We start from the raw sequence: 27,364 nt of genomic DNA, 5'->3' as shown, positions 1-27,364 counted from the left end.
AAATTATGATAGATGCGTTATAATGGAGAGAGAAATTGTGATGTCGTATGGAAGTATTTAAATAATTATGATAATACAGACTAATTACAACATATTATTAGAAATAATCTTCCATAATTATGCTAAATAAGTACTCAGACGATATACTCTGTGGATAATATTACACGTTTGTTTACAATATACTTTCAATTTTGTAAATGAAAAATTTGGAAGAAGAGCTACGACGTCACGAAAAGACCGAAGCATTTTTGCGTATAGTTACGTATGTACGGAGCAGCAATTGATAGTTACGTAATTTTCAAACTTCGACATTGTATATAAGAGACGGAGCCATAATGAAATACTCCATTCTCTAATTTTGGATTGCTGGGTGAGTTAAGAGCAAGTAAGTAATCAAAAGTAAGACTACGATAAGTGATAGCTTCAATAAAAGAAATGGCTAGTTTTAGAAACGTCAGTGTTATTGTTTTTCGTATTACTAGAAATTAACGTACTGTTTGACTTCAAATATATATGCTTTTGAGAAATAAATTGAAATATATCTAAAGCAAATAAACAATTCTTTACAATTAACTTATCTTGACTTTCTACTTAAGATCGTACATCGGTTGCAGTCAAAAAATTAAATTCGTCAGTGTGAGTCGTTCTTCGTCTATCATCAATTGACTATCAGTTACTTACCAACCGTGCAGTACTCGAGTGGAAAATCATTGTTTTCCGTAAACCCATAGAAAAGCGGTGATACACGGAGGCGAAGAAATAGTCCAATATCGTGGTGTGTGTAGTAAATAGCGATGATATTCACAATAAAAGTATCACCAACAAAATGTTCGTATCAGAATTTTTCTATATCGAAAAAAATCGAGTAACTTAGTAACGAAAGAAACTTTTTCAGTTTATTCTGCGCTCCTTTCGGTATTTCTCTATGCCAATCCAATATCTAGAATGGTGCAAGATAAATACGAAAGTTTCTTTCACATCAATATAGCCCCACTACCCGTAAACCTCACTTTAGACATCTACCCGGACGTCATCAAATCCATGCTATACACAAGGTTGGTTTTATTTTATATCAATTTTCTTCTTTATGGAAAATCTTTATGTACACTTTGCACATTTGAATTATCTTATTTTAACGAGATATCTTAACGAGAAGCGCATAAAAATTGGCAATCTAATTGCGATTAATGTTTGAAAGATGAACTTAAGGACTAATTAACTTCTTCTTAAAGAATTACATATCACTGTCGTTTGCTGAAATGAGAATAACTGAAACGTAGAAATCAGTGAATCAGTAGAGTTAAAACGTGTCTTGTAGCAAAAAAACAAGTATATAGGTCGCTTTGCGTTTAATGAATATTCAACAGGCAGATTCAAGATACATTCAATAGTTTAAATGAAATATCATTCTTCATCTAGAGAGAATCCCACAAATGGCGATGTCATAAAACCAAATGATATAGAGTCCGTCCGGAACAGTCATTGGAATGCAAGCAAGCAAACCGTCATAATTACACACGGTTGGATACAAAACAGTTCAGCATGCGATATCGTACGCGATGGTAAATACATAGATACGTGAGCGCAAATTCGTGATATAATTGAAGTTAGAGGAGATTCTATGATTCGAAATAAGACGAAGATACAGAACAACAAAATTACGTTTTACAATTACACGGTTTCGTTTTTCAAAAAAACTTGAGTTTCGAAAGTTGCCAAGAATACGGCAATATGAAATTGCGCGATCTAGAATTTTGAAAAGACCTTGTATTTCTAATCGCGAAGTAGAAGGAGATACGCAACTATGCTAAACGATGCAGCGAAGAATTTTTTTTTTTTTTTATTTGGTAGTCTATTTACAATCAATTCTCATAGAGAATTATAAGTAAATTATTATGGCATGGTACTGTCACTTGGATTATAAGAGTTTATAGTATGTTTGATTCTAGTTGAATATAACGTTTCGATCTAAGGGCTATTTCCTTTTCAGGCTGCGGATCTGATCCGTCGTGTCAAGTAAGTGGGTAACTAATGGGTTTTGATGGTTGCTAACTCTTATATTATATCTGTTTCTGAACTTGGATATTTCTTCTTTGACTGTGAGTATCTGAAGATCGCGATATATCGTTTAGTTGGTAACATACACGAGTTACATCTATTAAGGATCTTAGAGTACAGCAAAGAATTAGCAGCGAAAGTTTACGACGCACACATCACTGGAAATATCTATATTACCTCCACGTGTTTCAGTATAAATAATTAGTACATACCGGTCATGGCAAATGTGTACAAGTGTATATAAATATTAGGTTGTCACAAAAGTTTCTTTCGTTCTGCAAGGAAATAATAGGTGCACAACATTTTTTCTCTTATATTATTTTATTGAACTATGTATGATCTATTTTGTTACATTTCTACTATTATGATCATACATGATTCAATAAAATAATATAAAAGAAAATACGTTGTGTGTATTAATTCGAAATAAAACGAAAGAAAATTTTGGCACAACCTAATACATCGTCACTTCCTAATTGCATCTGAATGGAGATGACCACTCACACGCCACAAATCTCAATGACTTCAACAACCTTTCTAACATCCTCATATACAAATATTTATCGAATGTCTAGCTGAACAAGTTGTAAAGTACAAATTGAACAATAAAAAGAAAAATATACAAATAGCAGAGGAAAAATATTATAAAATAAAAAGGTTAATCTCGGCATATTTAACGCACGCTCGAATTCTGTCACAGTAGTTGATAGCGAGCCCATATTTTTGGCATCGGATACACCCAGTTGTGTTCCTTTTGTATCGTGAAGGTTCAAACCGTGTCTTGTCCAAAACTACACACTGAACGAGATAATTTTATTCCACATTTTAGACTCGTTGTTCCAATTTTTTATTGTTGTGTGATTAGGAACCAGGCAAATTCACGTATATTTGTCTAATTTCTAAATTCCAGTTTGTCGAAAATAAAGGCTACAACGTAACTCCGTTACTCCTGATTTTCGTCTTAATTTGAGCCATAGAAACTTCCTGGACTTCGGTTGTATCGAATTTAGATACATTTATACGATATGTGCACTGTCGGCCATAAATATCTATTGATAAGCTACAACAATTTGACTCTGCGTGGTAGTTCACATTATAGGACACATATAATACTAATAAAATAACAGATTCGTCTTAAAATACTTAGAACATAAACGCAGTAAAAAGTATTCAGTTGTTGCTGAATGTGAACAAGTGTCCTACGAGTTTTGAGCGACAGTGGCCATATATTCGATAATTTAATATCAATTACAAAGAAACATTTTCTGTGCTTAGCTTTCCTTGAGGTCCGAGACTGTAACATTATTATTTTCGATTGGAGTGAGATATCAAACTTCATAAATTATTATGAGGTCGTAGGGACCGTACCACACGTTGCTAAGTATTTAGCTGATTTCATGAACTTTATGCGAACTGAGGCTGGTTTGCAAACAACCAACTTGAAAGTTATTGGACACTCTCTCGGTGCTCAAATCGCGGGCTTGAGCGCGCGGGAGGTCGGAAAATCGAGCCGAGTGGCGGAAGTTATCGGTGAGTAACGATATATTATTAAAGAGTCAATTGAAAGTTCTCCGAGAAAATCTAGTAGCGCCGATCTTAATAACAGATTAAGAACAGTAGAGTAGATTGATTTGTGATTAGCAAATGAAAGATAAGCAGAAGGATAATTGAGGTTTACAAGTTTGAACGACAAATTTTACAATGTCGGAGATATTCTAACATTATCTTATCTCGAAGGATTTTTAAAATCTATATATATATTTTGATGTAAGTTGATTTCATGTCTGACAAAACGACAGTATGATACAGCGGAGTATGCTAGACCTTTAAATATTTGCCATTACAGCACTCGATCCTGCCTTGCCAACGTTTGAAAACAAAAACCCTGGTGAAAGAGTTGATGAATCGGACGCAGAAAATGTTCAAGTACTTCACACATGTGCCGGAAATTTAGGTATTGATTTCTCGATTGGTACTTCAGACTTCTATGCGAATAATGGAAGACGTCAACCAGGATGCGGCATTGACTTGTTGGGTACGGAATATATTACAGAATATCCTATTATTGACACACTTCGACTTAAAAAATATTATTTCTGTACCTCAGTCTGTGTGTGTGTTTGTACAATGTTAAAAACGAATGTTATGAAATACAGGATTTTGCGCACATTTGCGTAGCTACAGATTCTTCGCTGAATCAGTTAAAAATCCGAAAGGCTTTCTCAGTACACGTGCAGATGGTGCAACAGCATACATGGGTGGTGCTACCCTCGATCCGAAGTAAGTTTTATTTTACTACTATTACTGATAAATTATGGAGCTTTACGCATTTCCGGGAAATTTAAAGAATGCGTAGAATGCAAATAAATAATGGACAGTACATGTTATAATATTTAGGAGGCGAAAATTCTTGGTCCTGCACTTTTAGCTGAGTTCATAAAAATATGAATTTGCATAGATACTTGAGAGTTAATTGCTGAATATATCTGTTTAATTATTTTTTAAAATTTAATTTAGTTAGCTGGTGCTAATATATGTTAATTTTTTACAGTGCTAAAGGAACCTATTACTTCAAAACTAATAGTCGGTATCCTTATGCTCTTGGTGGATAACAGTATTCTTTTAAATAGTCAATATTTGGATGTATTTGATACAGATGTATTTGAATATTTGTAAGATACTTGTGCAGAGTATGAAGGAAATTAAAAAATAAATAACAATTGATTTTATTGTTCGTTGAAATTTGTATAAGAGGACTTTTATTTCGACATACTGCAGCCATATCCTGAATTCCTTGAGTTGATTTCGATGCAAGCATGAGCATAGCGATGGCGAGTAAAAGCGTCAGCTTCATAAAGGTTCAATTTCAATTGTTCATATACATCTTGGCTTTGCGATATTTCACGAAAAATTTACCGAACGTAAAGTACTTCGTGTCGTACTTCTTTGAACCCGATGACTTTCTTGGAACCATTTTGGCAGAAGATGAGCCTTGTGGTGAAATTGATTCCGGTTATTTCCAGAGCTAAAGATCTTACTTTGTCGGCTGCTATTCTTCGAATGTATACATTTTTCATTTGTTCGAAACGATTGATACTCGGAGCAAACAGATTAAATACAATGGAATTTATTTTATTAACTTGAACAGATATAATATTTGGAGAATTGTAATGGCGATAAATCTGACAGTGAGATTATTTTTATTAATTTCATAAAATAAAGTTATCTTTCCTTATGTTTTCTTTATATTGATGAACTTACATGCATATCCCATAACTCTAGCGGACGTGAACCGCAGCTGTATAAAACAGACATAAGTCCATGCTGATACTTGTTGCGGAACATCCTACGTTTCTGCTCTCATCGAATTAATAGAGATAATCAAAAGGAAAAAGTATTATAATATTTTCATATTATCATTGTCCCGTGAAAATATCACGTTTAACCATTTAATACACGTAAAGTAAGAGAATTTCTTTGTTTCGCTTCTAGTCGAATGGAATTTGTTTTCTCTTCTGATTTCGCGTGAAAGCTTCGGGAGTCTGTTTAGGTCCTTAATAAAGGAAGAAAATAGACTCGCAAGTTTTATTCGTAAATGCGAAATTTGCAAGAAGAGCTACACCGGAGCATTTTTGCATATATTTGCATATTGCCGGAGCAGCATTTCGACATTGTATATAAAGGTCCGAGATATAATGAAATACTCCATTAAGTAGTTCGTTGGATGAGTTGAACACAAGTAAGTAAGTGACAGCTTGAATAAAAGAAATAGCTAGTTTTAGAAACATCACTGTTATTATTTTTCGTATTAGTAAAAATTATTCCGAAATTATTAAATTATTATTATAATTATATATATGTCGGAGATGCAAGGACATTGGGGCCTTCCTTTTACAATGTTTGGGAAGGTCCCCAATACTTTAGTTTAGGCTTTTTATTATAGCTGTATTTAAATAATAAAACTGGGAAATTGTTGTTTATGATTTAATATGAATGAGTGCCTGATATTTATGACCTTGGCTGTATCTAATAGAGGTAATCAAATACCTCCTCTTAAAAACAATTAGATGTGTGTGGATACAAAGAAACGCGTGGATAAATTGTAAGATAGAAAAAAAATATATATGTCGGAGATGAAAGGACAACGGGGTCACCTGTTGAAATTAGTTGGAAAAACTTCAATAGCATTCACGAAATAATCCAGACACAGTCATTCGAAACTTGAAACAATGAGCTTAGGCTGGAGGCGACAACAGGTCGCCGAGCGTAGCCACGGTCACGGGATGAACGTTCCACCTAACAGAAAAGTACCAATATTATGAAACACACGTTGTGTTAACAATCAAACCCCGGGTAAGAGCAATGTCGCAGCTACGCGGGTCTGTCTAGCAACGGTGGCTGCAGTTTTGTTGGTATCCCGGGCCAATGTTCAACAAAGCTAACGTAATCGTAAGGAGAGAAAAGTTTCCATCAGTCAATTATTCTGGTGATCTCCTTGGTGAGTGACACATCGTCTAGAGAGCGATATACCGAGCGTTACAGCGAACGTTACTTTTGTACATAAAATTCTATTCTGAGTTTAACAAAGAGTGAGCCCGTGGACCGTGGATTCGCTATATCAAACCTAAGGTCATTGCCATTAGCGTCTAGTTACCGCGGTCACTGGTCGATCTTATTTCATCTGTATCCGTGATAATAAAGGCTATCTCGATTGTGCAACAACAATGAACAACCCAGGCGAAGATTCTTTACACGCCCATAACCCAAGCCCCAACGTCAACCCGACATATATATATTGTGAATATTAAAGTATAAAGTGTGGAATACTATGTGAGCTGGCCCAGATCCGCACGCTAGCAGTGTTACCCTAAGACTGAAAAACCCTGCAGCTGTCACGTAATTTCAAATGATAACAGATTAGTTCAGTAAACGGCTGGCTTTATTAGTAGCACAGTTAGGTTCTTTTTCGTACAAAAGGATTACAGGAACTGTCCGGACCCGTCTCGTATCATCAAGGAGGAAAGCTCGGTGTAGGTGTGCCCTTTTGAACTTAGAACGCGGATTCGTCGTTCACGCTTTTCGGTAGAAAAGTGAGGGTAACGATCCGCGATGTCTATTGGTTAATAAATGAAACTGTGAAGACAAAGAAAAAGCAAATGTGGCTCGTGGGCATCCTTGTTCATGGGAAAAGTCTGTTATCTCGCCAGACACCCGCTTTCTCCGTAATAGGTAAGAGCGTACAACAAACATAAGGACTATCCGTAAACCGAAAATATTTATGTGAAGAGAAATGAAACTGAACAAATTTGGTTTATGGTATCTCCTTAGGCTTGTTGCGGGTCAGTGTAACAATGTGCAGGTCTTGGCGCGCAGACCATGAGGAGCCTCGCGAGGACCATCGCATCTGGCGTAACACGTGCCAAGCAGAAGTTCGATCCGTGACAACTTCAACAAGTCAGACAAATTCTACTTGTACCGTGAAGTACGTTGAGTCACACCCGAATCGTGGATCAATAAGTTGAGTTCGACTTAGACTGTGGAAGAAATCGCATTCGTTATCCCATTGACCGTAGATTCGTTATTCAGTCTAAGATCATTAGTATCTAATTACCACGGTTACTTGTCAAATTCTGTCATAATGATAATTATACTGATAAATATCGTCGCTCTTGCATAACGACAATGTCTAATCCAAAGAAAGATTCGTTACACGCCCCTAAACTTAATGATGATCCGACAGATATATATTTAATAGCGTAATATTTTTGGAAATCAGGAAAGAATCGATTTTCTAAGTCTTCTTCCGTATCTCCTCAAAACTTTCTGCTTCTAATCCCTCTTCTCTTTCATTTTCCAACTCTTAACTTGTTTTTCTTCATCTTTGTTCAATCTTCGCTTCTCAAAAGCCTGTTTTATTTTCTCTCCTAAGTCTCCGTCCTTCTCAATTTATATCGTTCGACCGACTTCCAGTAAATATATGGAAAGTCAACCCTTCGGTTGGTGTACTAAATTCAATAGAATTTACACATATATATACTTTTAAGAAATAAATTAAAATATATTTAAAGCAAATAATTAAAGCTTTGCAATTAACTTAACTTGCCACTTCAGATCATGCATCCGTCAAAGTAAAAAATTTACCTTATTTCTCTAACTGCTTACTTACTTATGGAATAAATTTGGTCTTCATCCATCATTAGTTGTATCGGTCGTTAATCAACAGTTATATCGGTCTTTATCCATTATCAGTCTAGTTGGTTTTCATCAATCATTATTGGCTATTAGTCACCTACCAACCGTGCATTCCTTGAGTGGAAAATTATTATTTCTCATCAACCTATAAAAGAGCGGCGAAACACGAAGAAGAAGAAGTAAAACAATATCGCGGTGTGTATAGTGAATAGCGACGACAGCCATGGTAAATATATTATTATCAAAACGTTCGTATCAGAATTTTTCTAGATCGAAACACGGAAAAATCGAGTAACAATAGTAACGAAAGAAATCTTTTCAGTTTATCCTACGCTTCTTGCGGTGTTGACTTATATCAATCCAATAATTAAAACGGATGGAGATGGACACATAACTCACATTGAAATCAATAAAGACCCATTGCCTAAAAACCTCACTTTAGACACATACTTGGACGCGATCAATTTCACGTTATTCACACAGTTGGTATTATTTCATATCAATTTCCTTCTTTACGGAAAATCTTTATGTACAGTTTGCACGTTTGAATTATCGAGAAGCGCATGAAAATTGGCAATCTAATTACGATTAATGTTTGAAAGATGGACTTAAGGACTAATTAACTTCTTCTTAAAGAATTACACATCGCTATCGTTTACTGAAATGAGAATAAAACTGAAACGTAGAAATTCGTGAATCGGTAGGGCTAAAACATGTTTTGTGGCGAAGAAACAACTATATAAGGTCGTCTTGTGTTTAATGAATATACAACAGGCAGATTCAAGGTACATTCAACGGTTTAAATCAAATATCATTTTTGATATAGAGAGAATCCCACAAATGGTGATGTCATAAAACCAAATGATATAGAGTCCGTCCGGAACAGTCATTGGAATTCAAGTAAACAAACCATTATCATCACTCATGGTTGGAGTCACAGCGGAGAAAGTCCAGTTTGTACAACCATACGTGACGGTAAATACGCAGATATGGAGTGACCGTAAATTCGTGATATAATTGATGTTAGGGGAGGTTCGATGACTCGAATTAAGACGAAAATAAAGAACAACAAAATTACGTTTTACAATTACACGGTTTCGTTTTTCAAAAAAACTTGAGTTTCGAAAGTTGCCAAGAATACGGCAATATGAAATTCCGCGATCTAGAATTTTAAAAAGACCTTGTATTTCTAATCGTGAAGTAGAAGGAGATACGCAACTATGCTAAACGATGCAGCAAAGAATTAACAGCAAAAGTTTACGCCCACATCACTGGAAATGTCCACATCACCTCCACGTATCTCAGTATAAATGATTAGTACATACCGGTCATGGCAAATGTGTACAAGTGTATATAAATATTAGGTTGTCACAAAAGTTTCTTTCGTTCTGCAAGGAAATAATAGGTGCACAACATTTTTTCTCTTATATTATTTTATTGAACTATGTATGATCTATTTTGTTACATTTCTACTATTATGATCATACATGATTCAATAAAATAATATAAAAGAAAATACGTTGTGTGTATTAATTCTAAATAAAGCGAAAGAAAGTTTTGGCACAACCTAATACATCGTCACTTCCTAATTGCATCTGAATGGAGATGACCACTCACACGCCACAAATCTCAATGACTTCAACAACCTTTCTAACATCCTCATATACAAATATTTATCGAATGTCTAGCTGAACAAGTTGTAAAGTACAAATTGAACAATAAAAAGAAAAATATACAAATAGCAGAGGAAAAATATTATAAAATAAAAAGGTTAATCTCGGCATATTTAACGCACGCTCGAATTCTGTTACAGTAGTTGATAGCGAGCCCATATTTTTGGTATCGGATACACACAGTTGTGTTCCTTTTGTATCGTGAAGGTTCAAACCGTGTCTTGTCCAAAACTACACACTGAACGAGATAATTTTATTCCACATTTTAGACTCGTTTTTCCAATTTTTTATTCTTGTGTGATTAGGAACCAGGCAAATTCACGTATATTTGTCTAATTTCTAAATTCCAGTTTGTCGAAAATAAAGGCTACAACGTAACTCCGTTACTCCTGATTTTCGTCTTAATTTGAGCCATAGAAACTTCCTGGACTTCGGTTGTATCGAATTTAGATACATTTATACGATATGTGCACTGTCGGCCATAAATATCTATTGATAAGCTACAACAATTTGACTCTGCGTGGTAGTTCACATTATAGGACACATATAATACTAATAAAATAACAGATTCACATTAAAATACTTAGAACATAAACGCAGTAAAAAGTATTCAGTTGTTGCTGAATGTGAACAAGTGTCCTACGAGTTTTGAGCGGCAGTGACCATATATTCGATAATTTAAAATTAACTACGAAGAGTATTTTTTGTTCTCAGGTTTTCTTAAGGTGCGAGACTGCAACGTTATTATTCTCGATTGGAGTGAGATAGCATACAACTTGGTTTATTCTGTCGTCGCAGATATCGTACCGTACGTTGCTCAACGTACAGCTAGTTTCATAAATTTTATGCGAGTTGAGGCCGGTTTACAAACGTCCAACTTGAAAATTGTTGGGCATTCGTTCGGTGCTCAAATCGCGGGCTTGAGCGCGCGAGAAGTAGGAAAATCAAGCCGAGTGGCGGAAGTTGTCGGTGAGTAACGATATATTATTAAAGTGGTATTCTAAAGTTCCCCATGAAAATTCAATAGCGCTGATTTTATCGTCAGGTTGAAAACAGTAAAGTAGATTGATTTGGTTTTGCAAATGAAATATAAGCAGAAAGATAAATGAGGTTTGTAAGGTTAAACGATAAATTTTAAAATGTCCAAGATATGTCTAGATTATGTTAACTCGTAAAAGAGCACTCCCAAATCCTATATGTACATTAATGTAAGTCGATTTCATGTCCTGCGAAATATCATTGCGATACAGTAAATTATACTATATCTCTATGTATTTGTCATTGTAGCTCTTGACCCTGCCAACGTAATGTTTCAACTCAAAAAACCTGGTAAAAGAGTTGATAAATCAGACGCAGAAAATGTTCAAATTATCCACACATGCGCTGGACAGTTCGGTTATTATCTATCTGTTGGTACTTCAGACTTCTATGCGAATGATGGAAGACATCAACCAGGATGCGGCATTGACTTGTTGGGTACGGAATATACTACAGAATATTCTATCATTGACACACTTCGACATAAAAAATATTATCTCTGTACCTCAGTCTGTGTGTGTGTTTATACAATGTTGAAAACGAATGTTATGAAACACAGGAATTTGCGCACATGTGCGTAGCTACAAACTCTTCGCTGAATCAATTACGAATCCGAAAGGCTTTCTCGGTACACGTGCAGATGGTGCAACAGCATACATGGGTGGTGCTACCCTCGATCCGAAGTAAGTTTTATTTTACTACTATTACTGATAAATTATGGAGCTTTACGCATTTCCGGGAAATTTAAAGAATGCGTAGAATGCAAATAAATAATGGACAGTACATGTTATAATATTTAGGAGGCGAAAATTCTTGGTCCTGCACTTTTAGCTGAGTTCATAAAAATATGAATTTGCATAGATACTTGAGAGTTAATTGCTGAATATATCTGTTTAATTATTTTTTAAAATTTAATTTAGTTAGCTGGTGCTAATATATGTTAATTTTTACAGTGCTAAAGGAACCTATTACTTCAAAACTAATAGTCAGTATCCTTATGCTCTTGGTGGATAACAGTATTCTTTTAAATAGTCAATATTTGGATGTATTTTGAACATATGTATTTTAATATTTGTAACATACTTGTATAGATTATGAAGGAAATTAAAAAATAAATAGCCGTTGATTTTATTGTTGATTGAAATTCGTATAAGAGAACTTTTATTTCCACTTACTGCAGCCATATCCTGAATTCCTTGAGTTGATTTCGATGCAAGCGTGAGCATACGTATAGCGATGTCGAGCAAAAGCCATCTTAATCCTTTCGCTACGGGCGACTTCTTCGCGGCACTCCCTCTGAACGAGCCTTCGCGCCAAAACAGTGCACGCGAGAAAGATCGTCTGCGGTCGCGTTTACGTCTCACTGCAAATCGAGCTGCTCTAACGGTGTTTTTCGAAGAAAAAAGAATTCCCTCAAAACAAAATATTAATAATTTCTTAACACACTCACTTTTAATTACAATTTAGAAACGAATAACATTACACAATATAATAATATCATATGATATAATATAATTGTACGATACTAATAGCTTCTAATAATGGTATTGCGTGTAGTATTTTTCGCAACATAGTATTTCACATAGGCCGACACTGCAAATCTCGCACTGGTATCGCAATTTGATCCACAGTTTCCATCGATCGATTATAATCGACAACATACTTCGATTTTTTAATTAATTTTTGCATGCGATAATGTTTCGTGTCAACCAATTCTTCATTGTGGAAAGAGGACAACATATACACTGCTCTCTTGTTTTATTGTTAATAAAAGGCTTGAAGATGTACAATACTCGTCGTATGTACAATACGTAATCTATAGCCGCTCGTAGTACGCCTTACGGATAGGATAAACGTCACTTTACTTTAATACAAATATATGCCGCAGAAAATACATAAAGAAACTTTTGTAAAGTATGTTTAATTCATTAAATATTATCATTTTAAATTAATTACATCTTTTATAGATAGAGTGAAGCGACTGCGATAAGGAATTCACATAATCGCATTTCCAGCTATGCATATATTTAAATTAAACATGTGTTGCAATGACAATGAGTATTTACGAATGTGAAGAATATTTCTAAACATTTATTTAGTATTTTCTTCTGTTTCATACTTCATTAACGAGGTAAGTACATATAATGTTTATTAAAAAATATAATTTATCATATACTTAAGATAAAAAATTTTAACAAAAGTTATTAACATTGTCGAAAATTTCTTAATCCGTGAAATTTATCTTACTTTAATCGTTCGAAAAAGTTTAATAAGTCATCGTGTTAACAAGTTCGTTTCTCGATTATATCATAATTTTCAGACTAACCTGTCTATAGAATAAAGTTTCTGAATCATCAGTAGCCAGTCGCTGCCATATCCTGAAAACAGACAAGAAATTTAATTAACGTGTGTCATTGAAACTGCCGTAAGAGCTTCATCGCGTGCTATCGTTTCGGGAAATAGACGCAGAGCACGAAGGATATTTATGGAAGCGCTATCGAGTCCTCGAGGGGTTGGTTTCTCGTTTCTGTGCGACGGTATATTACGCACCGCTCTTAGGAGCCATGAAAATTCCATTACAATTACGCAGACATGTCGCCAACAACTTCGTTACCGCATCGATTAAACCGTGCACGGTTTCCTATTTCGTTAAGTAAGTGTGTGCTGCAATCGATAAACGGTAGTTGCAAACACATGTATCAACGACGAACTTTTGCCCTTTCGTCTACTCAGCTATCATCTCATTAAAGCTCGTTGTACAAGCTTCGTCCGCGTCCAGCAGCGCATATGCGTGCAGATCGCCACAGCGAAAAAGGCGTCTCCGTCCAACGGAACGAGCGTCGTACGAGCTACGAATAATCATGTTCGAACTTATTGATATTTTCTGGAGAGTATGCCACGCGAAGCATGTGGTTCGCAGGAGTGCGAGTAGGACGCGGCGAGGATGAAGAAGATGCACTGGAGTCCTCGTCAAACCCACAAGCTCGATACGTGCAGTCTCCAGGTGTACGGCTAATCGCGAATTCCATAATTTGCCACCTAACAGACACACTATAATATTGTGATGGCACATGTAAAGCAATCCAGTGATCGCTTTGAAATGCTAACTTCACTTTTTCCAAAATCTTCTATCTTGTAAATCTTCTAAATCGTGTTTCTAGCACTCGGTGTCGCGATGTTACGCTGATATTGGGGTATTGCACTTTTCAAGAACGCGAACGAACGTCTTCGTACATCTATTTCATATCACTGTTTCTTGATCCGTGTTGGTTCTTTGCGTACTGTCGCGAAAACGTGGAACGTACGTGAGGAAGGTTACTATAGCAGAAGACAGAAAATAAAGAGCGGTTCTATGTATCGTGTAGTCGCGTAGTTAATAAATCTTTGATCTTTCTACCTAGATGTAACAGTTCGTCGCCGTGGGACACGGGGCAGGCGGGACAAGCCGGCGACGCGATCGCGAGGAAGCACATCAACGGGAGTCGTAAATTCCCGTTACGATTAGACAATCGACGCCGCGAAACGATCGATCCCCTATTTCGATTAGGAGAATAGAGATAGTTAAATTGAATGTGACACTGATATAACAAATTATAAGTTACAGTTTATTCCAACAACTTTGTAATGAATATAGTTACATTGGTGCGTATGTATAAGTAAAGTAGGTGACTGATCTAAAGATGGAAACCCCGTCAAAGGTGTTGACCGTTCGAAAGATGTAAAATCAGTACTGTTCGGTGACGATGCTGTGGCGGAGGAAAGCTAAGGATGGGTGTGTCTAGCGCACGGAACCATCGGATTTGTTGATAACAATTTTGACTAGGAAAGTGAGGGCAATAGACGTTGCTTCTGATTGGATAACAGAGGGCTGGTGGACTAGTAAGGGTCTTAGCCGCCCTTGAGAGAAAGTCGCTAACGGAAGATACTGAACGTGAGAGAAACCAACTTTCCCATACCTTCCCGTAGTAGACAATAAACTATTCGGTGAAAGAATATTTGGTCGGTCTGCAGGACCTTAAATAGAAAATGCCTGGGATTTATGGAGGGTACTTGAGACTATCGAGGATACGCGGTAAGGATGTGAAGACATCTGATTGTCATCCTGCCCGCGACGCGTGACCCGGTTCAGGCAGAGAGTCGTAACGGCCGACGTAACAGATATGATAGCGATTAAAAAAGAATAAAAAATCACCACCATTCACCTTGATAGAAATGTAATTTTAATGTACCTGAGACATTATCATTCATTTTTCATTATAAAGATTGATAAACATTGTACGTGTAATTGAATGAGAAATAAATGTTGAAAACCTAAATTGTTTTGAAGTATAGTCTTGCACGATAATATTTTATCCTGTACTTGTTATCTTTATACAAAACGTTAGATGTATTAAATGAGATTACATAATACTCTTTATAAAAATTCCTTCGTAAAGGTTCTATCGTTATCATCATCAACTGCCACTAGATAATACTCTCTGATCCGACGAATGAATTTTACCCTTTGATGTTAGATTTACAGGACTCTTTGATGTACACAAAATGCTCTTATACCTTACTTATCTCTCCACTATTTCTTTTTCTCCAAACAATATTTTCTACAAATCTCCATAATCTAAGCTGGTAAAACCTTACGTTTTAAAACTCAATTCTAGTCTTGGTAAAATTATCCAGCTATCTTACTTTCTTAAGAATACAGTCCGTAATGACCCTGATAACGTTTAATTTTTTACGTCGATTAAAATCAATACCTGAGAACGCGAGATGACACTTAAGTGGAACAGTTTCCACTTGTTCCACAAGAAACAACGTATTATATTTACGTTGGAGAAGGTAAATATTTTTGTTGACATTCTACCTACATCAATGGTTAATTCATAAGAGTTGTTACATCCAAGATATCATCATTCTTACTAGTAAACCGAAGATAAGGAAAGATTGTTTCGAGTAATACAATGAAAGAACAAATAGCAAAACAGAGTTGGAGATGGAACGACTTAAAAGAAATTTGTCTATGATAATTTATGGTAAGCCATCGCCTGCGTGTACAAGTTTCGAATCAACAAACACGCCGTAAATTACTACGCTGCGACTATCCTAAAATAGTTCGTAGCATTGTCTCACAGTATGATGTCTCACAGTATGATGTCTCACAGAATTGTTGTTGTCAATGGAAGGATAACTGGAATCGGTGCCCCGAAAAAACACATTCAGGCTCTTAGGGGATGACACATATATTTGGAATTTCAATTATTATCGAAATATCGGATGATTAAGATATGCCATAAAACAGGAATTTCAGAGAAACATTTAAAAAATAATTAAGCTGAATGAGAGCACGGGTCAGTTTTGATGGAAATCTCGCATCGTTATTATAAATTCTCCATGTCAACCATCGACGGCCACATCTCTTTCTAAGGGAAACGAGTTAACAGTGATTTCATGAGTCTAGAAAACGACAAACGTTCGATGATCGCTTGAAGGTATGCAATTTTTTAATCGTTTATATCTCTAAAGTTATTTAATCAACGAATATCCATATTCAATATTTCAAACGTAGCGTAATCAGTAAAATGACGTGCGAAGTCTACGGTAAAATATATTTGACTGTCTTTGGAAATTTAAGATAGTCTCGAGCATAAAGCTTGTTGGAAACATAGTTACTTTATCACGAAATAAATTATTTTTAATGACAGTTTGCAAGATAGTACGATTCATATTAACGATGCTACAACAATTCCGATTCTATAACGATCTATGAAGAAACCGATGGTTAATCTCTGAATAGTTTAATCTTTCGGTCGTCTAATCACGGGTTGTAGTAATTTTTTCTAAAAATAACTGAAATGAGGAAGAAATCGCGAATTACAGTTTTGGATCTGAAAATTTTCAAGGATCACAAAATCACAAGTCATGGATGAGATAATAACGACTATGGTAATTTCCTGTAGAAACAATTAGACTGAAAAGGAATCGTAAATTATAGTTTTGGATGGATCTTATAATTTTCAGACGAATTCTTACAATTGACGACAGATCGTAAGTGTAATTATCGAAAATATACTGACACGTGTACCAAAAAAGAAACGAATTCTCTTATTATTCATGATGATGATAATTCACCTTAATAGCGAAAGGTGCTGCAACATCTGATTACGATCCCTCGTTGAAAAAATTGCAAACACCTGTTTATTACGTAATTAGTATCTACCGATTGTTTCGAAAACCTTAGAGCTATTAATTCATTAACTAATCAATTAAAATAGTAGCTATTAAGAACAATTTACGTATGATCAAAATTTCCATCATAATGAATTGTATAAAATGTTCACATCTGTTCACAGACGGTCCAAAAAGCTTGAAACAGATATAAATAACTAATTCGTGGCGATATACTTCATTGAATACATAGTTCCCTTACGGAGTAACTTGCAGCAGGTAAGCAAAGTAAGACTAAAATAAGCGATAGCTTCGATAAAAACAAAGAGCGGATAATTAATTTTAGATACAGCACCATTATTGTTCTTTGTATTACTCGAAATAGTTACGTACCGTTTGACTTCAAATCTAAATTTTGAACAGTTAAAAAAGAAGCTTGACATTCAAAGTCAACAAATCTAAATTATCTATTTTCGATATACGAATTTCTTAAATACTCCCGAAGTGAATATAAATATTCAAAATAAATAGTAGAATTCAGACTTTGGAGAATTAAAAGATATTTTAGTACATACAATATTACAAAATTTATACATATACTTCTAAGAAATAAATGAAATTATACTTAAAGCAAACAATTAAATATCTTTGCAATTAACTTAACTTAACTTCGTACTTATATATATACTATACATCGTGCTTCCTTTAAGATGAAACAATTCACCTTAATTTTCTATTTGTAGAAGATTCATCGGTGTAAGTCGGCCATCATTCATCAGGTGAGTATCAGTTTCTTATCAATTGTGCAGTGCTTGAGTAAATAATCATTGTTTCGTTGAAACCTATAAAAAGAAGCGGTAAAAAAAGGAAGCTGAGAAGTCGATCTATACCGCGGTGCGTATAGCGAATCAATTTGACAACCATGGTAAATGCATCATTGGTACTGTGTTAGTATCAGAATATTTTTCGATCGAGAAAAATCGAATAGCTTAGTACGAAAGAAATTTGTTTTCAGTTTATCCTACGTTGCTTTCGACGTTGAGAGAAGCCAATTATACGATTCTACCGAACAAAGAAGGAAACCCGGCTCTGGTTAAACTTGATAACGCCTTACTAAGTGAAGCAGACTTGCTTCTTTTCGGTGCCAATGTGGACACGATCAGTTTCACGCTTTACACGCAGTTAGAATTATTTTATATTAATCTCCTTCTTTATGGAAAATTCTTATATACATTTTGTACATTTTTGTCGTAAATCTACTTACGGGAATTATTACCTTTAATTTTTTAAATCACAGCAAAACACCGTAACGAATTATATCTTTTCTTCCTAACGTACAATCAGAGTTCCTATTCAAACAGGTTAAATTTTAAATAAAATAGGAACCTGCGATTTAATGTTGTAAAATTTGCTTTATCCATCTAGAGAATTTTTAACCCTGTTACATTCTTTCGATCATTTTTAACCCAATTATATCTTTCCAACATTAGAAAACATGTTCAATTTGAACTTAATATATGAGAAAGCGATTTTGTTCGCTAAAATCAGAGTAAGACCGAAATGTGCAAAAATGTGCAAAATGTGGGTTAAAACTTTGTTTCCAGCAAACAAACAACCGTGTTACATGAATATACATTCGAAATACGTTTAACAGCTTCGCTTAAACATACTATTTATTCTAGAAAAAACAGTAAAAATGGTGACGTCCTAAAATTAAATGACGTAATGTCGGTTCGAAAGAGTCATTGGAACGCAAACAGAGAAACCGTTGTAATCACTCACGGTTGGAATAGCAACGGTGAATCTGAATCATGTACGCTCGTACGCGATGGTAAGTAAAGTATCATCGATGTAATACAATAAATACACCGTGAACTAAAGTTCGTGACAAATAATTAAAGTCAGTAGAGATCGTGTGATTCGAAAACAAAAATCGGAAACAGCGAAATTATGTTACACGTTTGACCTTATGAAAAAATCAAGTTTGAAAGCTTGACAAGTATACTGCAAGATATATTGATTTATTCGAAGCTTCCTGTGAGATTTATCTTTTAAATAAAATTATGCATATTATGCAGGCTAATAACCGAATATTTTAACGCCACAAAATGCAAATGAAATTTCTGGTTTTTCACGTCTCGAAATGGTATAACACGAGACATTTGATAATATATTGCGTAACTATTGATCATATAGAAGCAGACAATTAGTAAGAGATTATTTTACGTGCGAAAAATAAATCGAAAATATAGAATAAAATTTGTTCGCTTGAAAATTCGTTTTCGAAAAAATTGCATCTGTCAAGTATACGTGATCGAGCGTATTCAAAGCCTATCTTCTTCAAAACATGGCCTCAAACGGGACAACTTTATTCTATTTTCCAAGACTGTTTTTAAATGTAGAGAAGTATTCTATGACATATATCCGGTCGGCCATAGATATCTATCGAAAAGATCTAACAAATCGTTTGTTATTTTACATCGTAAGACAGGTACGATAACAAAAAAATAGCAGATTTATATTAAAAATACTTCGAAACTAAACATAGTAAAAATTATTCAATTTGCATAGATTATCAGCAGGTATCCTACAACTTACGAGCATCGGTAGCCATATCTTCGATATTTTATATTATATTTTAATGTTATGACAAACAATATTTTTTTTTTTTTTTTTTGTTTTCAGCTTTCCTTAAGGTCCGTGACTGTAACGTCATCGTCATCGATTGGAGCAACATAGCAGATCACAAGGATTACATCGCTGTTGCAAAGAACGTACCACGCGTAGCTAGTCACGTGGCTAGTTTCGTGAATTTCTTGCGAACTAGCGCTGGTTTGCGCACGTCCAACTTGAAAATTATTGGACACTCTCTCGGTGCTCATGTCGCGGGCTTGAGCGCACGAGAGGTAGGAAAATTGAGCCGAGTGGCGGAAGTTGTCGGTAAGTAACGATATATTTTCGAAGTGGCATTCAAAAATTCTCGAAGAAACACCGGTAGCGTTGATTTTAACGTCAGGTTGAACACGTCAAATTGATTTGGTTTTGCAAATGAAAAATAAGCAGAAAGATAAATGAGGTTCACAATCTTGGACGATAAATTTAAAAATGTCAGAAATATGTTTACATTATGGTAACTCGAAAGAAAACGTTTTTAAAAACATCATCATGCAACAAAACGACATTATGATACGGTAAATTATACTTAAATCCCTAAATATTTGTCATTTCAGCGCTCGACCCTGCCAAGCCACTGTTTGAAAACAAAGGAGCCGGTGAAAGAGTCGATGTATCGGACGCGCAAAATGTTCAAGCTATTCACACATGTGCCGGATATTTGGGTATGGATATCTCTATTGGTACTTCCGATTTCTTTGCCAATGATGGAAGACATCAACCAGGATGCGGCGATGATTTGTTAGGTAAGTAATATGCTTCGAGAATCGTCTGTTACTGACAATTTTCGATGTAAAAAATATTATTTGCGCGGTTGTGTGCGCGCGCCTGTATATGCGATACTAAAAATGAATTTTATGAAACACAGGATCTTGCGCACATGGACGCAGTTACCAATACTTCAGTCAATCTGTTACGAATCCAAAAGCTTTCAACGGTGTAGCTGACAATGGTGCAACAGCATACATGGGTGGTGCTACCCTCGATCCGAAGTAAGTTTTATTTTACTACTGTTACTGATAAATTATGGAGCTTTACGCATTTCCGGGAAATTTAAAGAATGCATAGAATGCAAATAAATAATGGAATAGTACATGTTATAATATTTAGGAGGCGAAAATTCTTGGTCCTGCACTTTTAGCTGAGTTCATAAAAATATGAATTTGCATAGATACTTGAGAGTTAATTGCTGAATATATCTGTTTAATTATCTCTTAGAATTTAATTTAGTTAGCTGATGCTAATATATGTTAATTTTTTTACAGAGCTAGGGGAACCTATCACTTCAAAACTAGCAGTTAATATGCTTATGCTCTTGATGGATAAAATTATTCGTCTGAATATTCAATATTTCGATGTATTTTAATAATTGTAAAGTACTTGTACAAATTAAGAAATAAATTGAGAAGTAAATAGCATTCGATCTTACTATGGCTTGAAATTTGTGTAACAGAACTTTTATTTCCACTTACCCCAACTATATTCTCGGCTGTTTGAGTTGATTTCGATGCAAGCATGATCATATATCTATAGCGATGCCAGCAGCCTCGCCAGGAACAGCGTCATCTTCATAAAAATTAATTTCAATTGTTAATATTCATTTTCGTATGCTAAGATCGTAAGTGAACATTTTTGTATCGTTCCAAATTGAGATTAGAGAACAATAGAGCGACTTATGATTGCTGTAGACTGAGATCGACTTTCATCGAGGTTTCAAGTTCTTAATAAAACGTGAGAAACGATGCGACGTGGTAGTATTTTAACGCATTAAATTAGCGGCTTTAACCGATAAAAATAGAACTAAAAGGCCTGTCGCTAGATATTAGGCTGTCCAATAAGTTTCTTTCGTTTTACGAGGAAATAATAAGCGCACAAGGTTTTGTTTTATATTATTTTTGTTCTATTGAGATAAACACGGCGATATTTCACAAACTTGGCTTCACGTTTGTACGATGGTACACTGTTGTAAATAAACATGTTTGCGAAAGAAAGACACTTTTCGGACAACCTAATCTTCACTTTCTGTCAGAATGGTTGTAAATTGTCCTGTATATGCGATATTTATTTTTATATCTTTCCAACTAGTAAAAACGAACTTCAGTCACGTAATGGCGATTTCCTGTGGCAAACAAATATGCAACAATTTATTTGAACAATTTCCAGGTATTTAAACAATTGTCAGGTACAATCTATCCGTTTATATGATTTTTGGTATCAGTTTACTTTTCTTATTCGATCGCGTCGAGTACAAAGAAGCATTCACGATTTTCGCTAGTCTTTGCGGAACACGCGAAATCGATCAGGGAGTACGTCAAGTGGATTTTCCACTATGCGTCTAGCACGACAGCATCTATGAGTATAAATTTTCTATTTGCTAGGCATATAATAATGTTTAGCAAAAATATAGCGTTATAATTATTAATTAATTACACATTCAGATGGTACGTTTAACACATTTCCTTCCAGACCTGTCTTTAAATTCGGATTGTCAAAATTTGCATCATCTGATCGACTTTCTGAGCTTCCAACATTTGCGATAATGTGATGCAATAATCGTGATGAACTAACGTCAGCAGTGCAACGTGATATAATTTAGGAGTAACGGTGCCTCTTCATGCGACTTATGACAGATGTATGCAAAAGTTGTAGTCTTTTTTTCAAGTGTTCACGTATAATTACTTTTAATTGATACAATTTCTTGTCTTTTTCTGCAAATATCTGAAACGACAGGTTCATGATCGATTGGTGTCTATAATTTCGCGAAACAACGAGCGCGATGACGACAACGTTGGCCCGCACGTGGCTCTAATCGCTGATTTATGTCCACTTTCGAAATATGAAGAAGTTCCAACGTTATTTCGTCACGAGGGAATTTGAAATTAGACAGAAAGCAGTATAATACGTGCGCAAACTAGATTTCTTTCAGTTATTTCTCCAAAATTTTGGGTAGATATGTATAATAAATTATCAGATATTCAGTTTTTTTTTTTTTTTTCTGAAGCGGGTAAAGAAGCAAAAAAATCATTCTAAATTTAAATACGATCTTTAAGCTGTAGCAATTTCTCAATTCCCAATGAAACTCTGATAAGCTGATATCGAATTGATTAAAGTAAAATCATTCTTCTCTAAAAGAAACAAATAATCGTGCAAGGCAGAGATTATATCTTAATGCAATATTTCTTTTAGATGTCAATTTGATTAAATGCAAACTTCATTCACTAGTCCGCGTATGATCGCTCAATAACAACGTGCGCGTTTCACTCCATCTGAATTTTGATCGAAAATAGCACACTGTTTCAATAACGATATAAATAACTTTATAAATAGTCACTGGAAATGAAAGAAATACACGACAGCAACAACCTACTGATTCGTAATTGAAACAGAAACTCCGACACAACTGTGACTCGATGAGACCATCAAAGACTAACAAAAAATACTTTGTTTTATCTCGAAGATTATTAAACAAAGAACTTAATAATATAAATGGCTTGTATTGTAACATTGTCCTATGTTACGTAACATAACAGCGTTTCGACAAAAGTAACCGTATGATCCATTTTGTTCTATCAAAATAAAGATCACAACGTTCGACAGATTAGGTTTCATGTTTGTATAAAGATGCGTCGTTGTGAAAGACGTGTCTGTAAAAGAAAGACACTTTCCGGACAATCTGATACATAATTTTCACAAATACCAACTTTATTCTTGTTCTTTATTCTACTTTATTGTTTCGTTTAATGTACTTCACGATGATGGACGTTTTCACATAATCGTCGCTTTTTGGGAAGTGATTGTTTTAAAAACAATGCTCTTATTCGAACGATCGTTTCCTTTTTTATTGAAATACTGGAAATTCTACCTTCTTTCGCAAGTATGACAAATCCTGTTGATAAAAATTTCCAGCTCTTACAAATAATTTAACCCTCTCTTCAAGTACCTGTTATTGAACAATACTGGGCACACGCTCGGTTAAACACTGTGTATAAATAGAGCCACGATGATACGATAAACATACGTCAGACAATACGTTAACATCGAACGGTGATCACCTACGATAAGCTATCTATTAAAAACCTTCGCGAATCTTTCGATCTCGCAAGCACGACTTATCGTCTTAAAAATCTCAAATAAAAAATAATCAGGAAATCAACGACAGTGATCTTCTGCGTAAAAACTTCCGATCCGATAAAACTGAAAGCTCTCGTCAATTCGGAACAATATTTAGATGTGGTAGGATGCTGGTTATCGAGATAGTCGACAATGTGAGACAAAAAGAAACACAAATAATATGAATCAGGCTGATACCGGGACGTCTAAAAATAAATGAGATTTTGACGTTTCTTCCTTAAATAAACATTTTTTTTTTTTTTTATTTAGTAGATTATTTACAATCAATTCTCATACAGAATTTTAAGTAAATTTTTTTGGCGTGGTTCTGTAACTTGGATTATAAAAGTTTATAATATGTTTGATTCTAGTTGAATCTAATGCTTCGATCTAAGGAGTATTTCCTTTTTAGTCTGCGGATCTGATCCGTCGTGTAAATTAATTAGGTAACTAATGGGTTTTAATGGTTGTTAACTTCTATATTATATCTGTTTATAAATTTGGATATTTTTTCTTTGACTGTATCTTGAGGTCGCGATCTATCGTTTCGTTGGTAAAATACCAAGGTGCGTCTATTAAGGATCTTAGAGTTTTTGATTGGAATCGTTGAAAAATTTCTATGTTGGAGTTGCTCGCTGTTCCCCATAGTTGGATCTCATCGGTCCAAATAGGTTTTAATATGACTTTGTACAGCATTATTTTACTCTGCATATTTAAGTTGCAGCGTCTGCCAATGAGTCAGTAAAACTTTTTTAGTTTTGTTTTCAGTTCTTTGGATTTATCTACCATGTGCCATCATTTCTTTTGTCTAGAATCATGCCCAGATATCTGACTGAATCTTTGTTTGGTATTGGAATATTATTTATGGTCATCTGTGGAGCGATTCTTCCATAGAGTCGAGACCTCGCTGGAGAGTTGAGGAATCAATCATCGGGTCTGAGTGAGATACTAATAAAGCAGTGTCATCAGCAAATGTCGCTGTTGAATAAACACGAAGTGCAAAATCCAAATCTTTTCGCATAATATTTTACGTGGCCTTACTTTCTAACAAGATCAAATAAGATAAGGATATGCTATAAAACTTTCTATTTTAAATGAGCAAAATATATTAGGTTGTCCGAAAAGTTTCTTTCGTTTCATAAACCGATAATAGATAAACAACAATTTCTGTTTTATATTATTTTATTGAATTAGCTATGATCTATTTCGTTACGTTTTTATTATTATGTTCGAGAGTAATTCTATTGGCAACTAAGTGATTGTGGATTTTGTCAATATCACCTAATGATCACTTAGTTGCCAACCCAATACCACCTAATGACAAAATCCGCAATCACTTAGTTGCCAACCCAATATACGTAACAATAAACGAATCGGGCACTTACTTAGGAAGCTCGACAGTGACAACACCCTTTGGATGTACTTGGATAGATGTGCCCCAGAACTTCAATTTCGGGTGTATAGTGCCGTGGAATGTGAATTCCTCGCTGTCCGCGTGAAACGCGGATACCGGTGGATGATGCGACACTTGTTCGCAGACTATTCTAAATAAAGACACAGAGTAAACATGCGTGAACGAGTTCCTACATTTTCTCGATAATGTTACAAATTGGTAGATTGCGCTGTTTCCATGCTTAATGGCAAATAGACTTTAATCCTTTGGAGTTGTCTAATCGTTTCTAGGATATTCTCGAAGAATAACTTCCCAGATGCTTCGTTGGAATATAATCGCAATACGAAATGTATTAGGTTGTCCGAAAAGTTTCTTTCGTTTCATGAGACGACGATAGATGAACAACAATTTCTGTTTAATATTATTTTATTGAATTAGGTATGATCTATTTCGTTAAAGTTCTATTACTACGTTCGTGGATAATTCAATAAACTAATATAAAACAAACACCATTGTGCGTCTATTATTTCTTTATAAAACGAAAGAAACTTTTCGGACAGCCCAATAAAAAGAAGAACGTTGAATGATGAAGTTACACGGTGTATAGTCAGGAAGAACTGGACTGTTAAAAATTTCAAAATACAAAATTCCTTTTCATTTATAGATCATAATAGTTCAGAAAAATTCTAATAATCACTGTGAGAAACACAGCAAATATATATTTGAGTAATCGCTAGAAGGTATATGTCGAGACGCGCGAATGCGAGTTATGCGTAGAATATCAGACTTGCGGAAAACACAGCGATAGTTAGCTGGTCGCTTTGAGGAATTCGCATTCCGCAATGTGATATTGATTCCACTGATTCTTTATTGGTACTCACCTGAACACCTAGAGGAGTCCTATACTTATGACCGAATATAATCCTTTATAATTCATAATAAACCTGAAAACATTGAATCTTGATAACTCGTATTCCTCATTTTATAAAAATATCACGTTACATTTTAACAATTTAATATCTAGTTATTATATATATATATATAGTATATAAATTTTTGTAGGAATACGAAAGTAAATCATATTCTAACGCGAGGCTTTTATTTTCCTATGTGTACTGATAGCATTAGACAAAAAGATAAATTTCAAAATATGCAAAATAGTGTTTTCTTAAAAATACATGAACCAAACATCAACTTGAATCGGCACAAGTAAATAATTTGTATTTAACACGCATTTCTATTATTTATCCGCAACTGAAGTATAATTTGTAGATAAAAAAAAAAAAAAAAAAACGTACGAAGTGTATAATTTGCGAAAAGGAAACTTAATAATAAATTTCAGTGTTCTTAAAATTCTATTAAAAACAAGGGCCGAGTGTTTGTCTCCTTCTTAGTTTATATTCAAGTTTAATAATTTTTACACAGTTACATAAAAATTATACGATGAAATTAATAGAAAAAATTAATAATTCAAAGGAATCTACGTAATTTTTACAAACACATTCTTCCAACTAATCATTAATTCATTACCTCTCCAAAGAAAGGAAAAAAGGATCCTTTCGTTCATCGCTCACATAGTTTTCTTTTCCCTTTGTCTTTTATCGTATTATGGAAACATATAAAAACATAGAATCTGAAGAACATTCGTCTCCGCTACACTTATCGCTCTTAACGTATTTACCTAGAAAAAACCTATAGGCTTCTCAAGAAACCGAGAATGATAATTCGCACGATCTTAAAGAATATTTCGAAGAATCGTCATGTAACAGCGACGAGATTTATACGTGCATAAACATTTTCATCGATATTACCTGAAAAACCCAGTGTAATTTTTTACTCCAACGATAACGAGGTGGCACGAGACGAAATTATGTCGGAGACAGGTGAAACAACGCTGACAAATCGATGGGGTTAGTCCTGCACCTATCTTTTCGTCGCCAGTATTTGCGAAGGAGAATCTGGCAAATAAATGAGCCAAAATTATGCACGAGTCTCTCTAGGAAAATATGGCATTGCTCGCAGCGAAGAATTACGATAAGAAATAACTGCAACCAGCCGTTATAAAAAA

The 27,364-nt window shown here is 34.7% G+C and overlaps 4 protein-coding genes and 1 long non-coding RNA gene across 8 annotated transcripts in view; 3 read left to right on the top strand and 2 right to left on the bottom strand.

Moving 5' to 3' along the window:
- Window positions 1-4,893, bottom strand: part of LOC139986518 (uncharacterized) — an 8,558-nt gene extending 3,665 nt beyond the window's left edge. The window contains exon 1 of one of the 2 annotated variants that reach the window (XM_072001925.1): window positions 4,832-4,893. The gene's annotated coding sequence lies outside the window, so the exon portion shown is untranslated. Of the gene's footprint in view, window positions 1-681; window positions 773-4,831 lie in introns of those variants that run through there. The other variant, XM_072001923.1, reaches the window with a different exon arrangement.
- LOC139986516 (transcription initiation factor TFIID subunit 9-like) overlaps window positions 1-27,364 on the top strand; it is a 40,086-nt gene that overhangs the window by 5,262 nt on the left and 7,460 nt on the right. The window lies entirely within an intron of this gene.
- On the top strand, window positions 745-12,097 carry LOC139986513 (phospholipase A1-like). 3 transcript variants are annotated; one of them, XM_072001917.1, is made up of 7 exons: window positions 745-828; window positions 896-1,055; window positions 1,420-1,562; window positions 3,334-3,588; window positions 3,905-4,093; window positions 4,215-4,338; window positions 4,610-4,787. In XM_072001917.1, exons 1-7 carry the CDS (start codon window positions 795-797, stop codon window positions 4,668-4,670), a joined length of 966 nt encoding a protein of 321 aa, XP_071858018.1. In that variant the 5' UTR covers window positions 745-794; the 3' UTR covers window positions 4,671-4,787. The 3 variants fall into 3 exon arrangements, with proteins under 3 accessions (XP_071858018.1, XP_071858016.1, XP_071858017.1); XM_072001915.1 differs by lacking the exons at window positions 1,420-1,562; window positions 3,334-3,588; window positions 3,905-4,093; window positions 4,215-4,338; window positions 4,610-4,787 and adding exons at window positions 9,077-9,225; window positions 10,638-10,892; window positions 11,211-11,399; window positions 11,521-11,644; window positions 11,915-12,097 and having other exon boundaries at window positions 780-828; XM_072001916.1 differs by lacking the exons at window positions 3,905-4,093; window positions 4,215-4,338; window positions 4,610-4,787 and adding exons at window positions 11,211-11,399; window positions 11,521-11,644; window positions 11,915-12,097 and having other exon boundaries at window positions 780-828.
- LOC139986521 (uncharacterized) lies at window positions 11,520-27,364 on the bottom strand. The gene is made up of 6 exons (XR_012453370.1): window positions 27,108-27,364; window positions 26,178-26,240; window positions 25,289-25,447; window positions 21,266-21,359; window positions 13,288-13,339; window positions 11,520-12,373 (listed from the first exon to the last, which is right to left on the bottom strand). It is a non-coding gene; the product is annotated as an uncharacterized lncRNA (long non-coding RNA).
- LOC139986515 (pancreatic lipase-related protein 2-like) lies at window positions 17,354-21,211 on the top strand. Its single transcript, XM_072001920.1, has 9 exons — window positions 17,354-17,399; window positions 17,864-17,899; window positions 17,973-18,067; window positions 18,136-18,301; window positions 18,803-18,951; window positions 19,806-20,060; window positions 20,351-20,539; window positions 20,662-20,785; window positions 21,059-21,211. Exons 3-9 carry the CDS (start codon window positions 18,043-18,045, stop codon window positions 21,093-21,095), a joined length of 945 nt encoding a protein of 314 aa, XP_071858021.1. The 5' UTR covers window positions 17,354-17,399; window positions 17,864-17,899; window positions 17,973-18,042; the 3' UTR covers window positions 21,096-21,211.

Source organism: Bombus fervidus, chromosome 4 (genome assembly GCF_041682495.2).
Source record: "Bombus fervidus isolate BK054 chromosome 4, iyBomFerv1, whole genome shotgun sequence".
Lineage (NCBI taxonomy): Eukaryota > Metazoa > Arthropoda > Insecta > Hymenoptera > Apidae > Bombus > Bombus fervidus.
Note: the sequence above shows the minus strand (reverse complement) of the source record. Positions and strands in the feature narration are given on the sequence as shown.